This window comes from Salvelinus alpinus, chromosome 38 (assembly GCF_045679555.1).
Source record: "Salvelinus alpinus chromosome 38, SLU_Salpinus.1, whole genome shotgun sequence".
Lineage (NCBI taxonomy): Eukaryota > Metazoa > Chordata > Actinopteri > Salmoniformes > Salmonidae > Salvelinus > Salvelinus alpinus.
The window spans coordinates 2,679,447-2,702,431 of NC_092123.1; the positions used below are offsets into that span (position 1 = coordinate 2,679,447).

General features: G+C 45.1%; 1 protein-coding gene across 2 annotated transcripts in view; it reads right to left on the reverse strand.

Annotated features, from left to right (window-relative positions):
• Nucleotides 1–3,204: 3,204 nt before the first annotated feature.
• LOC139566188 (sodium channel protein type 2 subunit alpha-like) overlaps nucleotides 3,205–22,985 on the reverse strand; it is a 38,304-nt gene continuing 18,523 nt past the window's right edge. For both annotated transcript variants that reach the window (XM_071387200.1, XM_071387202.1), the window contains exons 10-27: nucleotides 22,407–22,613; nucleotides 21,351–21,614; nucleotides 20,777–21,118; nucleotides 20,408–20,537; nucleotides 19,672–19,910; nucleotides 18,831–19,004; nucleotides 18,212–18,568; nucleotides 17,409–17,954; nucleotides 11,153–11,288; nucleotides 10,635–10,789; nucleotides 10,006–10,179; nucleotides 9,612–9,734; nucleotides 8,384–8,659; nucleotides 7,488–7,541; nucleotides 7,121–7,258; nucleotides 6,157–6,261; nucleotides 5,647–5,917; nucleotides 3,205–5,549 (exon numbers count right to left, since the gene is read on the reverse strand). In XM_071387200.1, coding sequence (XP_071243301.1) covers nucleotides 4,384–5,549; nucleotides 5,647–5,917; nucleotides 6,157–6,261; nucleotides 7,121–7,258; nucleotides 7,488–7,541; nucleotides 8,384–8,659; nucleotides 9,612–9,734; nucleotides 10,006–10,179; nucleotides 10,635–10,789; nucleotides 11,153–11,288; nucleotides 17,409–17,954; nucleotides 18,212–18,568; nucleotides 18,831–19,004; nucleotides 19,672–19,910; nucleotides 20,408–20,537; nucleotides 20,777–21,118; nucleotides 21,351–21,614; nucleotides 22,407–22,613 — 4,857 coding nt within the window. In that variant the 3' untranslated portion in view covers nucleotides 3,205–4,383. The remainder of the gene's footprint in view (nucleotides 5,550–5,646; nucleotides 5,918–6,156; nucleotides 6,262–7,120; nucleotides 7,259–7,487; nucleotides 7,542–8,383; nucleotides 8,660–9,611; nucleotides 9,735–10,005; nucleotides 10,180–10,634; nucleotides 10,790–11,152; nucleotides 11,289–17,408; nucleotides 17,955–18,211; nucleotides 18,569–18,830; nucleotides 19,005–19,671; nucleotides 19,911–20,407; nucleotides 20,538–20,776; nucleotides 21,119–21,350; nucleotides 21,615–22,406; nucleotides 22,614–22,985) is intronic.

A 22,985-nucleotide genomic window follows, 5' to 3' on the forward strand; every position in this document is an offset into this window, starting at 1 on the left:
GAAACATCTCAAGGATGATCAATGGAAACATGAGTCTCATAGCAAAGGGTCTGAATACTTATGTAAATAAGCTATTTCAGTTTATGTTTAATGTATTTTCAAAAGTGTCTGTTTTTGCTTTGTCATTATGGGGTATTGTGATGTCATTATGGGGTATTGTGATGTCATTATGGGGTATTGTGTGTAGATTGCTGAGGATTTTTTTTTTATTAATCCATTTTTGAATAAGGCTGTATGTGGAAAAAGTCAAGGGGTCTGAATACTTTCTGAAGGCACTGTATGTATTGTTATTTAGTATAAAGTCAGTTATAGTTAATACGATTCTGTTCTTGTTCATACCTTCAAAAGTAGTGATTGTAGTGAATTGAGAAATATTCCCGAAAATACATTAGGAACAAGGTCTTAGTTTTAAACTGACTGTCAGATCAGTCAGTCTACTCTGGTGTTCTTGAGATGTCAGCCCTGTGCTATACCTCTACACCTGGATAGTTGACAACAAATGTAATCATGACTAAATTATGGATTAATGAGGAGTTAAGTAACAACACTGAAATAATCATTATTACATTCATTAAAATATTCTTAAAATTACATAATACAAGTACAATAAATTATAATAGGTTGTACGGTTTGACTCAATGGAACTTGATGACAAAACCAAAATTCCCTTGCTTACTGTGTTTGCCTATGGGGGGTTATTGTTTATTGCCCATTTGTGCTGTTGCTGAGCAACTATTGCTAGGTAATCATGGAAATTATTCTCAAGAGTTGAACAGACATAATAACCTACTATAATGACATAATTTGAGTACTTAATTGAGCGCATAAGTTCAGCCTACTGCGTGATTTGAGCCAGTCAACAAGCACTCATAGAACATGTTTACTGAAAAGCTCATTGAAATCAGCCAGACTGGTCGTGTGTCTCCCCACCTCTAGGTGGAGCCACTGACCTTGTTTTGCAGGGACTCCTCTCTTTGGTGGCAGGCAGGTTAGGGTATAAGGTGGTCCTGTCTTCCCACCTCACACAGGCTAATATGTTCCTGTATGGGGACCTTGTCATGGCTTATTGCCTATGGGTGTATATTAAACTAACATTTACTCAAACAGACCCCACTGTAGCAGGTGCTGAGCACACAAAGGACTTGTATGGATTAAAGCACAGGGATATGAAGGCAGTTCATCGATACTATGCATATACTGTAATACTGTACAGTATAATAAGTGTATTATATGGCTTCTGATGATGGTGTTTATTTCTGATGCAGGGAAGGAGGGAAGGAAAGGGTTTGGGAAGGGTATGCCTGCTCGCAACAAGGTATTTTTGTGTGTCCTCCTCCCAGAGTGCTAAGAACCTTGGCGTGATCCTGGACAACACCCTGTCGTTCTCAACTAACATCAAGGCGGTGACCCGTTCCTGTAGGTTCATGCTCTACAACATTCGCAGAGTACGACCCTGCCTCACGCAGGAAGCGGCGCAGGTCCTAATCCAGGCACTTGTCATCTCCCGTCTGGATTACTGCAACTCGCTGTTGGCTGGGCTCCCTGCCTGTGCCATTAAACCCCTACAACTCATCCAGAACGCCGCAGCCCGTCTGGTGTTCAACTTTCCCAAGTTCTCTCACGTCACCCCGCTCCTCCGCTCTCTCCACTGGCTTCCAGTTGAAGCTTGCATCCGCTACAAGACCATGGTGCTTGCCTACGGAGCTGTGAGGGGAACGGCACCTCCGTACCTTCAGGCTCTGATCAGGCCCTACACCCAAACAAGGGCACTGCGTTCATCCACCTCTGGCCTGCTCGCCTCCCTACCTCTGAGGAAGTACAGTTCCCGCTCAGCCCAGTCAAAACTGTTCGCTGCTCTGGCACCCCAATGGTGGAACAAACTCCCTCACGACGCCAGGTCAGCGGAGTCAATCACCACCTTCCGGAGACACCTGAAACCCCACCTCTTTAAGGAATACCTAGGATAGGATAAAGTAATCCTTCTAACCCCCCCCCCCCTTAAAAGAGTTAGATGCACTATTGTAAAGTGGTTGTTCCACTGGATATCATAAGGTGAATGCACCAATTTGTAAGTCGCTCTGGATAAGAGCGTCTGCTAAATGACTTAAATGTAAATGTAATGTATTGTGGGTAGGCAGTTGGGAAACACTACTGATCAATCAAAAGCGGGGGAGCTGTGATGTAAGGTTGCCAAGCAACAGCAGGGGAGAATCTGGCGGCAGGTTCAGCAAAGTGTTTTGAGGCGGTAAGGGTGGGGGTAATCTCAATCTCTCTCCCTCTGTATACAGCTCATATACAGTATGTCTCCCAGCTGCCTATTGACCATTCAACATGCTAACTATAGATTGCATAATGCAACAGTTTAATCTGACTGAAAATATTCTGTGTACAAAGTATGCTTTCCAAAATCGTTTTTATTTTAGAAATCTTGAATTTGTGTTTTGTGGTCACATCTTTGGTTCTAAAAAAATGTCACTCGTCACACATGTGCAAAGTTATACATTTCAGTGTAACATGAAATTCAACCACATGGATGATCCCTTCAATCAAATATCCAGCAATATCCAGCAATCGTCATACTTTCTGATAGAGCATAACTTAAAAGAGAATGGTAACAAATGTGTAAAAACAAATATGTTCTTTATTCTTTTGAATGTTTTCATTCATGTTAGCAGATGAGCTGATACTAATCCTGACCTGCATGCCCTTCACTAACACACTACCCGAAGGGAAAATGGCTGCCGATTGCTTTATGGTTCATATCTACTGAAATGTGGACCATACACGTGTTTCATGTGTCAATGTGTGCAGAATGTAAAACAAGTTGTAGACAAATGGCAACCTAAACTTCACTTTAAAAAGCAACAGTAGCTACTGTAAAAGCGCTATTTATAATACTTGTTATACAAGTAAACTGTAGACCCCAGTCACACACACTTGCACACACACACACGCTCACATAATACCCATTGGGGTGGCCATTAAAAGATCAAAAGTGCTCTTACATCAAATGGAAGTGTTATGCATACAGTGGGTCCATATAGTACACCATACTATTTATACATCAAACCAAATCACTATGTTGAAAGAATCAGGCTTTGAATTAAAATCATTAATGAACTATGAGTACAGTATGCAGTACAGACGAGTGCTAAACTCAATGCCAGGTGTCATATGCACATATTATAATGGAGTTAGACACCGTTGAAAAAGACCATCAATGAGTTCCCTTTATTATATTTTTGTTAGTCACCTTTCTTTACAAGAGCGTTTAGACAGAAACAAGGAGTGGAGAGAGAGAGAGAGAGATTGAAATACATCTTTCGGACACATTGCTTTGTGACAATGAAGGTCTACGAAAAATGAAGAAGATCTCATTGAATCCCTCTCAATGAATCTGTTGACATACATTCAGGATCTCTGTGTCCGTGGGCGTGTTCATAGAACAGCGTGGGGAGAACAACAGCAATTCATATAGAGGTACAAGATATATCTTTGCCAAGTGTCACCGATGATAGGTTGTGGAATTAAGCTTGTGCATAAGGTGACGTTCACGTGATAAATAACCTTGCCTGAGACCTGAAGACCTGGGTTAGCTCCCCGAGCTAAGTCTCAGACCTTACCTCAGCGGGCTAGCACAGTCTTGTGGTTTGCAGGAGACCCGGTTAGTTACATATACAGTATCTATGCTTATTCCCAGAGGGATACACGAAAACTGCGGCCTGAGCACAAAGAGTTCTGGGAGTAACAAAACGTATGTGGCGTTAGTGTTGGAACATGGATTTGCTTAGTCGCTGAGTTTTGCTGTACATGGTGTTTTTACAACCGTGAAAAGCAGCGGACACATTCTCACAATTACACGATAAAACATTCCTTACCATTAAAAAAAATGAAATTATACAAAAATGCAAGAACCTTTAAGTACCACGGCGATCGTTATTCAAGACACTGGATGTATGATGGCAGCAGCAGCACTAGCTACAGAAAACTTCACAGTATACACAAGTGTGTCAGGTAGTAACACTCAACAGACAATCACAAGCGGTTTCGCAACGGCTTTTTGAGTTGCCGTCTTTCACTTACTCCTGGCAGTGATACATAACAAGTGGCTATCTTCCCCTGCCTTGTAACTATGTAACCCCCTGGAACAGTCCCCTTAAATGGCTCCAAACCTGCTCTCTGGCCTCAGCCTTAGCTAGCTACATATCAGTTTGGCCTAGCACCCAACACCACCACACACCCTACACCAACACATTAGCATTTAGCATACATCGATAATCCAAAACTGTAAACAAGTTTTCCTTCAAAGCAAACGTCTTAGTACTCATAATTTCTCCTTTCGCTCACTTATTTATTTCGCTCTCTTAGATCTTTCTCTCTGTCCTATTTCTCCCTCTGTTCTTTCTCATATTTGTCCTTTTCCGACTTTGTGGCACTGTTGTACGAAGGCAGCGAGGCGGTGGAGGACGTCATGTCCATTTTCTCTGTGGAGGTGGAGTTGTCCGCAAACTTCCCTATCACCAACACCTCCTTGTCCTCCAGCTCGCACATCATGCTGCCTTTAGGCTGCTCCTTGTAGAGCTCTGCTGCTTTCTTCCGGGAGAGTCGGGCCAGGTAGCGCCTGAAGGACCTCTGGATCACCACGGCAGACATGTCTTCCTGCTTGCGCCGCAGGGTACTGGTGATGGGTTCGTAGGAGACTTTGGAGGGGTTGGAGGCCATGAAGCGCTCCTCCATCTGGCCCCGGAGGAGGTCCAAGCCTTCGCCCTCTCCCAGGACACGCTTGGTGAAGGCAAACAGGATGTCAAGGCAGTGGATGCGCTCCCCACTGACCATGGGCAGATCCATTTTGATCAGCTGGATGTGGTTGGGCTTGGCCATTCGCAGCGGCGGGTCCAACGCGTCTGCAAAGTCCGACAGCTTGTCGTACTCCACGAACTGAGTGGCGTCCGGGTCGAAGCGCTCCCACACCTCGTAGAACATCTCAAAGTCGTCCTCGCTCAGCGGCTCGGCCGACTCCTCGGTGGCCACGCTGAAGTTCTCCAGGATGACAGCAATGTACATGTTGACCACGATGAGGAAACAGATGATGATGTAGCTGACGAAGAAGAACATGGCCACTGGCGGGTTGCCGCAGTTTCCCCGGTACAAGGTGCCCGGGTGCTCCATCTGGCTGTCACAGTCGGGCTCCTTCTTGTTGAGGATGGGAGCAAGGAGGCCGTCCCAGCCCGCCGACGTGGTGATCTGGAATAGGCAGAGCATGCTGTTGCCGAACGTCTCGAAGTTGAACATGTCGTCGATTCCTGCCTCGTGCTTGACGTAGGCGAAGTTGGACATGCCGAAGATGGCGTAGATGAACATGACCAGGAAGAGCAGGAGGCCAATGTTAAACAGGGCAGGAAGTGACATCATCAAGGCGAACAAAAGCGTCCGGATGCCCTTGGCGCCCTTGATGAGACGGAGGATGCGGCCGATTCTGGCAAGTCGGATGACTCGGAATAACGTTGGGGAAACAAAGTACTTCTCAATCAATTCTGATAAAAACATACCTGTAAGGACAGAGACAAAAACCACACCAATTAAACACATACAATTTCTCAGTTACAACTTAAGATTCAAATGACTATGAAGAGTCGGGGCTCTTACCTACGATTGAAAGGATGACAACGACAAAGTCAAACACGTTCCAGCCAATGGTGAAGTAGTAATGGCGGAGGGATATCATTTTGAGCGTACACTCCCCAGTGAAGAGCACTATAAAGACAAAGTTAATCCAGTGCAGGACATTTTCCCTCTCTGGTGTCTGGTCATCCTCTTCCACCATCATAGTGACCATGTTGAGGCAGATGAGGATCATGATGACAATGTCAAAAGCCTGCTTCGTTACGAAGTCAAACACACAGCCTTGCAATGCATTCTAGAATGGAAAGACAGATGAAGGGAGAGAGAGAAACAGAGGTAGAGTGCGATATAAATATATATATTTTTAATGATCATTACAGTGAGAATTCAAATAAATATTGATTTACAATTTTTGTTATTTTGCATTGAGAAATCAATCTTAAATATTGATTCTTAATCAGTCTTAAATATTTGAGCTACTGCTTGGTTGAATGGTTATTGTAATATCAACAGGTATCAATATCAGTGTCAAACCATTGGCCTGGGAATAGGCTTCTGGGGTTTCTTGGAGCCGAGCTTCTTCATGGCATTGTAGTATTTCTTCTGTTCCTCTGTCATGAAGATGTCCTGACCTCCAAAGTAAAGGGAACAATACAAAACCTGGTAAAAATCTAACACATGTACACCCAGAGCGTCCGTCCGTCCGTCCGTCCGTCTGTCTGTCTGTCAAGTTTCTTTCAGTCATTGTTATCTCATGGCAAGGCACGCTTTTCACATCTCTCTCTCTCTTTCTCATCCCTCTCTTCTCTCGATATCTCTCATGCTATTTTACGCTCTCTCCTCTTTCTCCTTGATCTCTCTTTCTTTCTTTTTCTCTTGTCTCCTCTGTCTCTGTATTATGGAGACTGTATTCACATTGTTAGCTCTCTTAACAACTGGAAGGTGAATGTGTGTGTGTGTGTGTGTGTGTGTGTGTGTGTGTGTGTGTGTGTGTGTGTGTGTGTGTTTGACTCATATGCCTGCTGTATTCCGAATACTAGCTAGCAGCAGGTTTAAAAAAAACACTGTGCTGTCAATATCACAGTGTATACGAACACCTGGTCACTACTGCACACCTAATCAAATGGCAACCCAGACTATTTGCATTGCTCCCGCCCCCCCCCCCCTTCCCCTCTTTTACACCGCTGCTACTCTCTGTTGTTATCATCTATGCATAGTCACTTTAATAACTCTACCTTCATGTACATATTACCTCAACTAACCGGTGCCCCCGCACATTGACTCTGTACCGGTATCCCCCTGCAGATAGTCTCGCTATTGTTATTTTACTGCTGCTCTTTACTTACTTGTTTCTTTTATTTCTTATTCTTATTCGTTTAAAAAAACTGCTTTGTTGTTTAGGGGCTCGTAAGTAAGCATTTCACTGTAAGGTCTACACCTGTGGTATTCGGCGCATGTGACTAATAAGATTGGATTTGATTTGATACTGAATACGTATCTTTTTCTTCTGTTGGTTGAAGTTGTCAATGATGACACCAATGAAGAGGTTGAGAGTGAAGAAGGAGCCAAAGATGATGAAGATGACGAAGTACAGATACATGTAGAGGTTCTGTTCATATTGGGGCTGAAGTTCCACCTGAAACAGACAAGAAAGATATACAGCAAAATGTTTAAATATTGGACATTTTCCACCATATTCAAGTCAAACCCGTCTTTACAGGTAAAAAAAAAAAAATGTTTACGAAAGCCATAAAAACACCAACATTCCAATAAAAAATGTCAACTCAAAACCTTAAATGCAAGAGTCAACCAGACTTTAAACTGTCAGCCATTCTCCATGACCAGAGCCCCATAGAAACACGTACATTACGAGAGTCCACAGCTGCGTACATGATGTCCATCCAACCTTTGAACGTTGCCTAGGAGCAGAGAACAGAGAACAGAATGAGTTACTCTCTGAGGGGTCACTCTCGAGTGATTACTTACATCTGACTTCCCTGTTCCCTTGCTGCAACCTTGCAGTCAGGCTCCGCTCCACTACTTTTAGTTAAGGAGAGCTATTTTGGTAGCAGGTAGAATATATTAAATGAACAGTCTCAATAGTCTGTGAAAGGTGCTAAGCTACAGCTGAAGTCGGAAGTTAACATACACCTTCGCCAAAATACATTTCAACTCAGTGTTTCACAATTGCTGACATTTAATCCTAGTAAAAATTCCCTGTCTTAGGTCAGTTAGGATCACCACTTTATTTTAAGAATGTGAAATGTCAGAATAATAGTAGAGAGAATTATTTATTTCAGCTTTTATTTCTTTCATAACGTTCCCAGTGGTTCAGAAGTTTACATACAATCAATTAGTATTTGGTAGCATTGCCTTTATATTGTTTAACTTGGGTCAAACGTTTGGGGTAGCCTTCCACAAGCTTCCCACAATAAGTTGGGTGAATTTTGGCCCATTCCTCCTGACAGAGCTGGTGTAACTGAGTCAGGTTTGTAGGTCTCCTTGCTCGCACACGCTTTTTCAGTTCTGCCCACAAATTTCCTATAGGATGGAGGTCATGGCTTTGTGATGGCCACTCCAATACCTTGACTTTGTTGGAAAGTGCAGGTTTTCCTAATGTTTTGTTCACTCAATGTAAATTAACATTATATGCACATTTCATAATAACTACACTTTTAAACCAGATTTAAAGCATAATCTTCCTGAACAAGGTAAAACGGCAACAGACAACTGACCATGTCCTCATGTCTGTCCCACTCACCACTTGCAACAAGGCCAAGTACCCGGCCCCGACATTATCAAAGTTGATCTTGACATTCTTCCATCGGGCGCTGTCATTGGCCAGGGCCAGACAGTCGCTCTTGTTGTTGACCACCTCGATGGGAAAGGTCTCGTCGTTGGTGGTGTTGACGCAGTAGTAGTACTTCCCTGCGAACAGATTGACGCCCATGATGCTGAAGATGAGCCAGAAGATGAGGCACACCAGCAGCACGTTCATGATGGACGGAATGGCACCCAGGAGGGCGTTCACCACCACCTGTCAATCAAAGATGACACGGTTAGAGCGCTCGATCAAAGCGGTTCTCTGAGGTTTCTCTGGATAGGACTAGAAAGTAATGTGACCAAGTTGTTGAGTGAGATAAAGTTGAAGCTGAAATGCACTCTCTTGTTGCTCAAGAAAACATGTATTTCTAGGCTTATCCAAGAAACCTGGTTGCCATAGATGATAACATATGTAATAATAATATAATCATATATGTATAGGAAGGGTTAATAGCGCTGGTAATATGGAGATATTGTGTTAGGTTAAGGAACACATGAGAATATGTGTACAGTATTTTCACTGTGTTATTTTCAGTACAAAGCATGTTACTAGCACTACCACAGAGGGTTAACAAGAGTTTGACAGTTAACTATTTGAGGAAAGGAAAAGGGAGGAAACGCTCTTTCAAAGGAGTGGCGACGGAGCACATTTAACCACTCAAAACAGAAAAAAACCTTAGAAGAGTCAGGATGAAGTCACAACAGTGTTTACTGTAAATGAAAAGACACACAAAGAAAATAATTACACATCAAAAGGCCTCACACAAGCAACATCGAGGCAGAGCAATGTCAGAGAACATCGATATAGAATCTATCGACACAGTGTGGAGAAAGTCATGCAGATACACACAACGAGAGACATATAGCTCGAAATCTAGCTCTACACACAAGCATGCATCCATTTTAAAATACATCACTGGTTCCTATTTTCCTCCTTCTAGAAGCCTAAGCCATTTGAAAAGGACTGCAGCTAAGAATGCTACAAGATGTCAAATGTAACAAGGCATTACTCTCCTAAAATAAGTTACATTTAGTTATGACATTTAGTTATTTTCAAGAGACTCAATTGCTGTGGACTTTCTATCGTAACAAATATCCTAAAAGCTGCTTGAGAGGCTCTTTCTGATTTCAGTTCAGCACGAAACATGTTCTCCAGTAACCCTTACCCTCATGCCCTCGAACCGTGACAAGGCCCTCAGGGGTCTTAAGGCCCGCAGTGTTCGTAGGGACTTGATGGCACTCAGCTCAGAGTAGCCTAACGCATTGGCTACCAAGCTCACCAGAGACACCTGAGAGAGAGACAGAGACAGAGACAGAGAGAGAGAGAGAAATAAGCAATGTCAGGAGAGACATTTGCACAAGGAGAAGTATGTGTGGTACATGGATAAAAAATGTAATGTGATTTCCATTCATTCCAATTGGTAAATGAATAATTACAAAATTAATCAAATCACTTTCAATTGCTATCCAAAGCTTAGATTTGAATTCATCTGCTGACAAAGCGTGTTCAAGGTCATCGCGTGTGTACAGAGTTCGCATACAACTCCAGCAAATACATACATCAACAATGAGGAAGTCCAGCCAACACCAGGCGTTGGTGAAGTACTTCTTGAATCCGTAGGCCACCCACTTCAGCAGCATCTCCAGGATGAAGATATAGGTGAAGACTTTGTCTGCGTACTCCAGCACTATCTTAATGGTCTTCCGCTGCTCTATGTAAATGTCTTCAAACGCCTACACGGAAACACAAACCAGGAATCAAGCATCAGATAGTTGACAGTGTCTGAGGTCTGGGCTAAGGTCATGTTTGTCAAGTGTTTTGAGTCACATACAGTAGGTTGGTGTTTTTTTGGTCAAATGTAGGGCTCTGATTTTTTTCTGAACACAAGACCTGACTAGGAAATAAACTGGGCCCTAGTTATGCATATGGTTCAGAGTTTTCCCTGTCCATACTCAACCCTACTGAGGAGTACACTCTGACCAATCAACGTTTCAGTTTTCACTTCAAAGCAGAAGTGTCAGGCTAAACAAGAAGCCATAAATCTCATCTTCACTCTACATCAAAGTAAGCAGACTAATTATTTGACACTCACATTGTGATGTAAAGACAACTAGAGCACACGTTTACTTGACTTTTCTTAAAGGAGCGGTGCAACATTACACAGGCCAAGTGAGCAGCAGCCACTCACCAGAGCGCCACTGCTGAGCAGGATCATGAAAATGATTAAGGTCTCGAACCAGTTGTGTTCCACGATGATGAAACACGTCTTCCTCAAGGTCCACCACATCTTCCACTTGCCCTCCTCAACGTTCACCTGGCAACACTGGAACCTGAGTACACAGCCTGGGCGAGACAGAGAGAGAGAGAGAGAGAGAGAGAGACAGAGAGAGACAGAGAGAGACAGAGAGAGACAGAGACACAGAGAGACAGAGAGAGACAGAGGAGATAAAATAATGCCTTGTCCTTGACAAACAAAACTGTCCTCCCATTTTTCAAACAGTTTTCCCCCCTATCAGAGCTCGGAATTCCCTCTAGACTACTTCTAATGTTTGAAAGGACAAAGTATGTTAAAGATAAAACTTTTGTCTCTGTCAGTCACTCTCAAACCTTCCTCTCACCAGCCCCTCTCTCCCTTCCCTCCTTCTCCTTCCCTCCTTCTTCCCCCCACTCTTCCTCATCCTCTCCCCCAGCCCCTCCCTCCCTCACCATCAGTGAAGCAGTTGTCTGGGTCCTCTGACTCCTCGTCCTCCAGCTCCACTGACTCAACTCCATCCCCCGGGGGCCCGATATCCACCGAGCTGCCCTCCGACGAGGTAAGGTGCTGGGGCTCTACAGGTAGCTTCTGTACGGGGGGGAGTGAGAGAACCAGCATGTTTAACCAGACAATGTCTACAGTAATACAGCCCCAGCCCTTCTCACCAGCTCCCTCCATACAGGAGACAACCTTCTGAGCTACTAGAGATCTTGAGATTCTTGTAATGGTTCATTCTCCATTGTCATGGACTGTAACAGTACAGTAGTCTCACCAGATACTTTGGTCTGGACTGGAGACATGACTTTGGCTTAAATATAAACTCAGAGTTGGACCTGTTTCATCATTATAATCATCATTACATGCAGCGTCGATCAAACGTACCTACAGGCTTTGGGATCAGTTTGATCAGGGGAGATCCAATCACACTGTAGTATACAGCACCTGGTAGCAACAATACACGCTACAGGGAGAGGTTGGTGTTACAATGCACTGTGGGTATGTTTGATATCGGCTCAGACAGTCGAAGGGGGCATGCAGTATTCCAGTGCATTTCCAATCCTGAAATCGGAAAACAAGCAAGAGAACGTGGGCTGACGTATTTTCATGTCCACTGAAAAATGGCCCAGGATTTGATTGGTTGTTAGCCCCATCGATCAAAAGACGATAACGAATCAATTCCCCCCTCTTCCCTCCCTCCCCCGAAATACTGAACATTCTCCTCATTGACATGAAAACACATTTTTTTCCCATCCTTAAAAAAAGCAATGTTCACAAGCTTCGGTCTCTGTTTCGGGGAAATAAATGGGTATTACCACGTTAGCTAACCAGCAAAACCCAGTACTGTGCACTGTTTACAAGACAGCATGTGATAATGAATACTAATATAACATTAGATGCAGTGTGACCATGCTACCCAGAAAACATACAGGGGAGACACAGCTAAATGGGGTACTCTATTGTGATTATCCACTGGAGACTAAGAGGAAATGTCCCTCCAAGAGGAAATAATATTGGAGGGATCTCTGGGGCTGACTAGTACTACTGTCCTTATTCTTTGCTATTGGCAGGATAAGCTTTGGATTGTAATGCACACTTTGACATTAGAGCCCTGCAATCCATGCAAGTTATCCATAGTACAGTACTAGAGATATTTTATATATATATAAATACACTGCTCAAAAAAATAAAGGGAACACTTAAACACAATGTAACTCCAAGTCAATCACACTTCTGTGAAATCAAACTGTCCACTTAGGAAGCAACACTGATTGACAATACATTTCACATGCTGTTGTGCAAATGGAATAGACAACAGGTGGAAATTATAGGCAATTAGCAAGACACCCCCAATAAAGGAGTGGTTCTGCAGGTGGTGATCACAGACCACTTCTCAGTTCCTATGCATCCTGGCTGATGTTTTGGTCACTTTTGAATGCTGGCGGTGCTTTCACTCTAGTGGTAGCATGAGACGGAGTCTACAACCCACACAAGTGGCTCAGGTAGTGCAGCTCATCCAGGATGGCACATCAATGCGAGCTGTGGCAAGAAGGTTTGCTGTGTCTGTCAGCGTAGTGTCCAGAGCATGGAGGCGCTACCAGGAGACAGGCCAGTACATCAGGAGACGTGGAGGAGGCCGTAGGAGGGCAACAACCCAGCAGCAGGACCGCTACCTCCGCCTTTGTGCAAGGAGAAGCAGGAGGAGCACTGCCAGAGCCCTGCAAAATGACCTCCAGCAGGCCACAAATGTGCATGTGTCTGCTCAAACGGTCAGAAACAGACTCCATGAGGGTGGTATGAGGGCCCAACGTCCACAGGTGGGGGTTGTGCTTACAACCCAACACCGTGCAGGACGTTTGGCATTTGCCAGAGAACACCAAGATTGGCAAATTCGCCACTGGCGCCCTGTGCTCTTCACAAATGAAAGCAGGTTCACACTGAGCACATGTGACAGACGTGACAGAGTCTGGAGACGCCGTGGAGAACGTTCTGCTGCCTGCAACATCCTCCAGCATGACCGGTTTGGGGGTGGGTCAGTCATGGTGTGGGGTGGCATTTCTTTGGGGGCCGCACAGCACTCCATATGCTCGCCAGAGGTAGCCTGACTGCCATTAGGTACCGAGATGAGATCCTCAGACCCCTTGTGAGACCATATGCTGGTGCGGTTGGCCCTGGGTTCCTCCTAATGCAAGACAATGCTAGACCTCATGTGGCTGGAGTGTGTCAGCAGTTCCTGCAAGAGGAAGGCATTGATGCTATGGACTGGCCCGCCCGTTCCCCAGACCTGAATCCAATTGAGCACATCTGGGACATCATGTCTCGCTCCATCCACCAACGCCACGTAGCACCACAGACTGTCCAGGAGTTGGCGGATGCTTTAGTCCAGGTCTGGGAGGAGATCCCTCAGGAGACCATCCGCCACCTCATCAGGAGCATGCCCAGGCGTTGTAGGGAGGTCATACAGGCACGTGGAGGCCACACACACTACTGAGCCTCATTTTGACTTTTAAGGACATTACATCAAAGTTGGATCAGCCTGTAGTGTGGTTTTCCACTTTAATTTTGAGTGTGGCTCCAAATCCAGACCTCCATGGGTTGATAAATTTGATTTCCATTGATAATTTTTGTGTGATTTTGTTGTCAGCACATTCAACTATGTAAAGAAAAAAGTATTTAATAAGAATATTTAATTCATTCAGATCTAGGATGTGTTATTTTAGTGTTCCCTTTATTTTTTTGAGCAGTGTATATAATCTATATGCTGATTTGGATCCCGAGTGGTACAGCGGTCTAAGGCACTGCATCTCAGTGCTAGAGGCGTCACTATAGACCCTGGTTAGATTTCCAGGCTGTATCACAACTGGCTGTGATTGGGAGTCCCATAGGGCGGCGCACAATTGGCCCAGCGTTGTCCAGGTTCGGGTTTGGCCGGGGTAGGCCGTCATTGTAAATAAGAATTTGTTCTTAACTGACTTACCTAGTTAAATAAAGGCTAAATACATTAAAAAAAGATACAATACAGTGTTCTGTGTACTATATGGTGAGGAGGTCTAGCTTAGCTCCGTAGGTGGAATCCCTGTCCTGTTTTCATTGGTCAAACATGCTGCAATCTTTAGGGAGTTTGGGGCATCTGGTTGGCTGGCAGACAGAGGAGTAACATGCCATCAGTACTAGACAGTGCAGCAGGTCTGATTGCCGTGGGACCCAGCTAATAGGTAGTGGGAATGACGGAAGCATGCTACCCTGCCCGCTCCACGCCCCTCCCACCCCGAGATACACAATGTTCCAGAAGGAGGGTTGGCGCTCTCTCTCGCTCTTTCTTTCTCTCTCTATACTTCTCTCTCTCTCACATATTATATCCCCCTCTCGCACATGTTCTCTATTCCTTCCTCTCCCTCTCTATACCTCTCTCACACACATTCTATCTCTCCCTCTGTCTCACACGTTTTCTCATCCGGCTTGCTTCCGTCCTTTCCGTCTCCCTCCCTCTCTCTTTCACACATCTTCTCCTTCTCTCTCTTTCCCAGTCTCTCTCTCTCTGCCATCTCTCGCTCTCTCTCTCTCTTTGTTCAGGGTGAAGGCTATATATAAATTGAGGGTGCCCTCCTGCCATGCCTTTGGAAGGCAATATGTAATTTGTGTCTTGATTTCACTTGTTTGCTATAATTGCTGCATCAGTATGGTATGGCTGACGGTATGCCACCACTAATCTACCAGGGGTACAAAGAGACTAATATTCAGACTCCAAAACATTCACTAGATCTGCACAGGGAGAAAATGTAACCCTCGTGATCTTAACCTACAGTACTTTGGGCAAAATTAATTGATTTAATCTTTGTCTCTTCCTCTCCTCATTTTCTCTCTTCATCAATTCTCAGTAATTTTTTTTCAATCTTGGGGTGTACAATGCCAATCACCTCCAAAATCAATACAAACCAAGCAAGGAAATCAAAAACAAGTCACATGACCTATCAATGGGAGAAGTGGGTGCAGCTCATTCATAATGGTGTGAAAACTACAAAAAATCCTTATGCTCAAATTAGAAGTAAAAAATGACATAAAATACAAAGCAGGTGGGGGGGGGGGTTTAGTCAGGCAGAGAACGAAACAATAGGCAATCCATTGAAAAAAATGCAAGACGAGTATTGGTTGGTTCTGTTAAATGGCATAGGCAGTCTTCATGGTTAGTGCTATGTAGAATAAAATGGTCTTACAAGTCTCCTCTCTCTCACTGACAACCTTGTGAGCGTCTGTAACACAGCTGCAATAACAAACGGTGGGTTAAGCAAGGTATAGTGATACAACCATGAGCCAGCACATAATGTACAGTACAACCTCGATGTCTGTTTCCATCAGCTGCCAGACACATAGCGACACAGGTTATCCACAGAGACACACTTCCATGCAGATACACGTTCGATGACAAGGCTCTAGCATGATATAGAGTAGGATTAAACAGTGTGTGAGGGCCACAATTGACCCTGTACTGTTCGTAGCACAAAATCACACACACACACACACATGATCCCGTTCCCAATAAATAGAGTAATTTGAAGCTATTATTTATAAGGGAGAAGGGGGATAGGGGATCAGCAGTGGCTTCTAATGCATATTTGGAGCATGGGGAGTCATGGCCAGAAACAGACCTGGCTAGCTTTCTCTAATAACTGAAGGAGTTGGCTGGGGGCAGGTTGGCGACACTACCGTAGGTCGGCTCCACTCCACTCCCTGTCCTTGGCTCTGGTCTGGAGATGTGGGGGCGGGGCTACGGAGCCAAGGATGCCACCTGACCCTCCTCGCCTAACGTGACATTATGTCTTCGAAACAGACACACATCTTATTTACAACATCTGCTCCAGAATGTCGTGTGTGTGTGTGCGTGTGCGTGCGTGCGTGTGTGTGTGCGTGCGTGTGTAGGCCAGTGAGTGGGATATTTTTTTCTCCTTTATCTGTCTTCCGGCCTTAATTTACAGTCCATTAAAAATGTCATAAAGATGTTGTTGATTTTAAAATCTCACTGGTGTGATTTCTAATGACTGGGATTAAATGTGTGAGAAATTAGCCTCCACACACATCCATGAGCATCCACACACATCCATGAGCCTCCACACACATCCATGAGCCTCCACACACATCCATGAGTATACTCCGTCAACACACACACACATCAGCCCATTATAGATATGTAATGAAAACATCCAGAAAAGACCTGCTACTTGTGCCATAGGCCATTCTGACTCATTATCTGTAGTTACTGTACTGTACTCTCATGCTACGTCATTGTTTTGACGCCTAGGGCTTTATAACAGTACACTACAACTCCCTGGATAATGGACTAGGCTAGAATGACATGATGCAATGACTCAATGAGTCAGCAAAATATCTAGTTGGTAACTGCCTCTGGAAAGTCTGGAATTGTCAGATTCTATCCATTGATGTTTAGTGGTAAAATAATCAGTGAACAAAGTAACGCTGTCTATATTTTCAATATGCATTGTTCTGCTTTAGGTGGGTAAACGCCTGGCAAGATGAAAAGGTGTGTGAATGCCGATTATGTGCGTTTCCCTTCCACTTCACCACTGATTCTTTATACAGATCTACGTCAAACACAGTCAAAAACATATGACAAAAACGTTGAAATACCACAGAGTTGCGCTGTATTTAGCTTGCCTGACAAAATGGAACCAATGGCACAGTCCCAAAGGTGTAAACCAATGGAATAGTCCAAAAGGTGTAATCCAATATGCCTTGTTCAACCATCCTGACCTCCCGAGCTCACATTATGTTTCACTACACGTGACACGATACAGGAGCACAAACGGTTAGTTATGGTTCACAAGGCTAGTAAACCAATGGAACAGTCTCAATAGTTTTAACTAATGGAATCGTCCCAAAAGTGTAAACCAATGGAATTGTACCAAAAGTGTAAACCAATGGAATAGTCCCAAAAGCACCCACTCTGCTTAAGGTCAAGCTAAATCAGTATTTGACATAGTGTATTGACCCAGATGTGGCACACAGACACCACTCAAAGCTAACACAGACACCACTCAAAACTAACACAGACACCACTCAAAACTAACACAGACACCACGCAAAACTAACACAGACACCACTCAAAGATACCACGATTAAAAGATGTGATTAGACGGTGCTCGTTGCTACTGAACAGAGCAGCACAGGGGTCTCTAGTCAAACCTCCTCTCTTACCTCTTTGCTGCCCATCGACATTTCCTCGGAGGCCGAGTCGCTGCTGAAGTCCTCCGTGATAGCGGTCTCAAAGTCCGACTCGCACACCGCGATGGGCACGCTCACCGTCAGGCTGGGGTTGTGGATGAACGACATGTAGTTGCACTCCTCCTTTGGGTAATTCTCCGTACTGTCTCCTAGCCCCACCCCCAACCCCCCTCCGGGCCGCACGTTCCCCTCCTTCAGATAGTCCCCACTCGGATCTTTACTGATCTCGACCAACGTGTGATTTGAGATGCAGTTGCCCCCCTTGCCGTTGATGGAGCTGTGGAGCTCGTCCAGGGGCTTGCCCTCCTCCAGTGACCCCTCCTTGACCCCTTTGGTGGCTCTGCCCCCGAGGAACAGGCTCTGAATGACCTGGCGGATGGTCACCTTGACCCAGGCCACGCCCCTCTGGATGCGGCCCACAGCGATCTGCAGGTTGTTCATCTCGCTGTCGTCGTCCGTGGCCGCCAGGTTGTCGGCGCTGAAGGAGCTGAGCAGCAGGGCCAGGAACAGATTCAGGACCTGCAGAGACAGAGGGAGGAAAGGACCAGGAGGGAGGAGAGTTGGAGTCCATTCTGATCTGGGTTCAGTTGTTAATTTGGAGATTCAGGTCAAATTGAAAATTGCATTTCACGTGAATATGGCAATGCTTAAAACATATCTGCTGTCCCAGTGTCAAAAAAACAAATTGACCACGAAAGATTCATCACAAGTACAGTGATATCATCCATAGGTATGGGGATTCTGGGATATACAATGACTACAGTACAACCACCTACCACCAGGTTCCCTATAACCATGACCATCAGGAAGACGATGAGGCACATGCTCTGACCAGCCACCTCCATGCAGTCCCACATGGTCTCGATCCACTCCCCACACAGCACCCGGAACACGATGAGGAACGAGTGGAAGAAGTCATGCATGTGCCAGCGCGGCAGCTGGCAGTTGTCTGCGATCTTACACACACACTCTTTGTAGCTCTTGCCGAACAGCTGCATGCCCACCACGGCGAAGATGAACACGATGATGGCTAGGACCAGTGTCAAATTACCCAACGCTCCCACCGAGTTACCGATGATCTTGATCAGCATGTTCAGGGTGGGCCAAGACTTGGCCAGCTTGAACACCCTCAACTGTTGACAAGAAGAATCACATGAGGAGTTTTGTTGTTCCTGGTTGTGACTACGGTATTAATATCTAGCGAACATCAATCAACAAAGGATGAAGATGAATATTACCACTGTATCAAGGAGTCGTAAAAGAAAGGATAACTGTTATTCCGCTAAGGAACGGTAGTATAGTTATGTCTCCTGTAGAAATGTGTCAACTAGAACGTACACAATCTACTCTGACAGGGTGGTTCGGGAGAAACTGGTGTCAGAAGTGGGATCTTACCAATCGGAAAGACCGGAGCACAGACAGGCCCTCTACATTGGCCAGGCCGAGCTCCATCAGACTCAGACTGACGATGATGCCGTCAAATATGTTCCATCCCTGTTGAAAGTAGTAGTAGGGGTCCAGAGCGATTAGCTTGAAACACATCTCAGCCGTGAAGATGCCCGTGAACACCTATACAGAGACAGAGACAGTAGTTAGATTTGAGCACGGTTAGACATACTTCCATAGAATGAATGTTAATGGTTGTGTGGGTTAAGCTTGGCTAGCCATACTTATTTGGACCTATGGATAGTGGATAGATATACATCGTTGTATACAATTTCAATAGTATGTGGCCAACTTGGTGGCTGAATCTTCTAAAATAGACTTAGACAATGAAACTGTGAAAAATAACAGATTGGGGATTTGGAAGGTGCCACGTGTGACTTTGAGGAGAAGCTATATCAGGTGCAAAAGATTTTCCTTACAAATTCATTAGAAATGAAAAAAGCAGCAGCGGACATTTCGGAACTCTTATCCACCATGAATGGATCTCTATCATTTGTAACTGTTTCTGATGTATGTATTGTGAAGTATTGTTCAATAGATGTACTATGTAAGGCATTTATTCATCTGTGTTCCTATTTCACGATTCATTTGACATATTCTATCAGATTGCTGAGTAAAGGGTTTGGGAGTACAAAATATCTAAATATATATGATGTATTGTATGAAGAAAAAAATCTACAATTAGAAATGGCCGTTAGGGTAGAAAACCAGCCCAGTAACAGTCCATCTTTAACAGCTTGATATTTCGATAAAGCCTTGCAAGTTTACCTCAATAATATTGAACACTTACCAAGTTCCCGACAGAGAGGACGTGATTGAACTCCTTGGTCATGGGATAATGTTCCATGGCCATGAAGAGGGTGTTGAGGACGATACAGACGGTGATGGCCAGGTCCACGAAGGGATCCATCACCACCGTGTTGACGATCCCCTTGAAACTCAACCACATAGGACAGCAGTCCCAGATCAGATAGGTGTTGGCAAACTTATACCAGCATGGTGGACACTTCTGCCTGGACTCTTCAAGCTCTGGAAAGGGTTAAAACAGACACATTTTAGTGACACTTTCTAATGTCATTTTCCCTCCTTTTTCTTTTTACTATTTAGTCATTTAGCAGACGCTATTCTCCAGAGGGACTTACAGGAGCAATTAAGGTTAAGTGCCTTGCTCAAGGGCAAAGACAGATTTTTCACCGTCGACTCAGGGATTTGAACCAGCGGTTACTGGCTCAACGGTTTAGGCTACCTAGGCTACCTGCCGCCTGTTGGCATGCTAGGCTACATGTATACATGTCCCCATTTTGGCTATAAGGCATTATGACTTGTTAAAGGCATGTATAACAAATATCAAATATCATATAGTTAGCTTTTAGGAAAGTGCTAGCATGCTTTTATAATGTTAAGGAGGACACTTGATCGAAGGCATACACATTATAATGGTTGTTGTAGGCTATGGGTCTTCAAGATGTTTGGTTCATCGGTCTAGTATAATAACGTATTATTTGAGAACTTAGTGTGACACCAACCCTCCATGGTGTTGGTGAGAATACTGGCCACACTCATAGCTCTGGCTCTGGCTGGCTCATCTAGGTAGGCCATGGAAGCCTGGCGAGACCTCCTCTTCTTCAGCCTTATCTCAGAGTCAGTGGTAGTCCCCTGGAGACAAAGAAACATCTGGAAGAGTTATTCAGTGTATGGACTAGGTGGCCTGTAAGGGACCATAACCATGACTATACCATCTATGTTGGGTTCACATCAAATATTTTTTTTTCTGTCAAATACTTTAGATGGGCAGTGGAACCAATTGAATAATTGGTGCAAACCTGTGTCATCTGGCTCAACCAAAAGAAAAGTAATACTATATGGAGCCTGGACTGATAAAAAGTATAGCTCACCTCAGGCAGGAGCAGTCCTACAGGCGAGGTGGGCACCGAGGTCCCTCCCACTAGCGAGACGACGCCGTTACAGTCCACGGTGCAGTGCATCTTGCCGTTGGCGGGCAGCAGGACGCGCTGAGGGGCCAGGCTAGTCTGACTGACCGTGCTGGAGCGGCGCTCGACACGGCAAGGCACGAACAGGGAGCCGCGGCGGCTGTCGGTGTCCTCGAACGTGCTTTGCTCGTCGTCGGCGAAGTCGTTATCGGAGACCACATCGCGGGCGCGGCCTCGGAAGCTAAACAGGCTAGCTCGGCTGTTCCTCCTCGGGGAGAAGAGGGAGCCACGGGTACTGAGGAGAGACTGGTGGAAGGGGAGAGGAAGGAGAGAGAGAAAGGGGAGAGGAGAGAAAGGTATCAGTACTGAAAAAGAGGAGGAGGATGGAGGTTATGGAGACGATGAAACAGAAGAAGGGAGACCGACATGATTGGAGTGACTCAGTGGACACTCTGCTCAGTGCAGTGATGAGGAAGATGATGGCAATGAGGACAATGGTGACTAAGACAATGGCCCTTTCCCCTCACTGTGTACTCGCCTGGTTGGGTGAGGAGCATCTCTTCTCGTAGGACAGCCGGTTGGCATCTATCGAAAACCGGAAGCTTAACCTCTTGATACTGTCCTCTGACTCGGACTTGTGGAACTTCTCGTGCTCGCCCCTCTCTTTTCTCTTCTTCTGACGGTTCATTCTCTCCTTGGCGCTCTTGGAGCTGAGTTTGGAGGTCCCTGAGGAGGCTTCTGAGGAGGGCCCCCCTCTCCCGCTGTACTCTCCGTGGCTCTCTGTGGCTGCTGCCGCGGCAACCTGCCAGCCAATCACACACAAGCACAGTTGTCACGGCAACCGGCACCCGTCTTTGGTGGACAGAGCACAGAGCAGAGCAGCAGGCAGCACAAATACCCAAATCAACTTCAAAGAACTTCTAAAAATGGAGGCCTGTGTTTTGTCCCACAAACTGACTGTTTTCTTAACGAAACTGGCAAAGACTAAAAGGTTATCTGTTCCGGAAGCAAGTGAAAAACCCAATTGCTCTTTGAAATAATAACAAGCCCTGCATAACCTGAATCCCTGTGGATTCATTTACAACAACAAAAAGCATGGGATACAAAATCAATAATTTTTCAAAAGCAACATTGTACTTGGTATATAAAATCTTTGTGATATCCATGTTTTTGTTATTATTGCATTGCTGGACTCTTGGTCAAGCTGTTATTGTAAATAAGAAATGATGTGTAGCAGATGGAACCTCCCTCCCTCCACGGAACCTAATACTGTACTACCAATACCGCACAGAGTAATTATTCCTTCTTTATCTACCTCTTGTTTCCATAGTAATGGAGCGCCCTTGTCTTTAGAAGCTTGACACCAAGCAAGCACCAAGACATACTTATGTAAGAGAGGATTATGGACTTGAGAGAGGAAGGGCAATAGAGGGCAGGGTAGTGAAAGACAGAGAAAGACAGGGAGGACTTTGGCTGTGTGCACCCACTACTGTGTCGTCGCTCTGGATAAGACGGTCTGCGTAATGACTCGAATGCAAATGATAAAAAGGTCAAACTCCGCAATGCAAATGCACAAGCAGAAATCAGCCAATACCAATGCCTCCTCCTGCTGTCTCTTGAGCTGCTCCAGCATAGCCTGGAACTCCTCCTCCTTCTGGGCTGCCTCCTCTATGGTGGCCTGGTTCTGCTCATCGTAGGCCATGGCCACCACAGCCAGGATCAGGTTGACCAGGTAGAAGGAACCCAGGAAGATCACCAACACAAAGAAGATCATGTAGGGCTTCCCCGCCGCTCGCAGGGTCTAAGAGGGAGGGAGAGAGAGAGAGGTATGGTGGAGGGAGAGAGAGGGGGGAGGGGGAGAATGGAGGTAGGGGGAGGGAGAGAGAGAAGAAAAGAGAGAGATATAGAGAGGGAGGGAGAGATAGAGGGATAGAGGGAGGGGAGGGAGAGAGGGATAGAGGGAGAGGAGGGAGAGGAGGGAGAGAGGGATAGAGGGAGGGGAGGGAGAGAAGGATAGAGGGAGGGGAGGGAGATAGAGAATTGTTTTCATTATATGCATTTTATTTTATTTACCAGTATTCCTGAGTTGTTTCACTGTTATTTTCAAAGATAAAGCACTAAAAGGGGATCAAGTATATCAGATCAGCAAACAGTGAGCGGACATTTTGTTTTT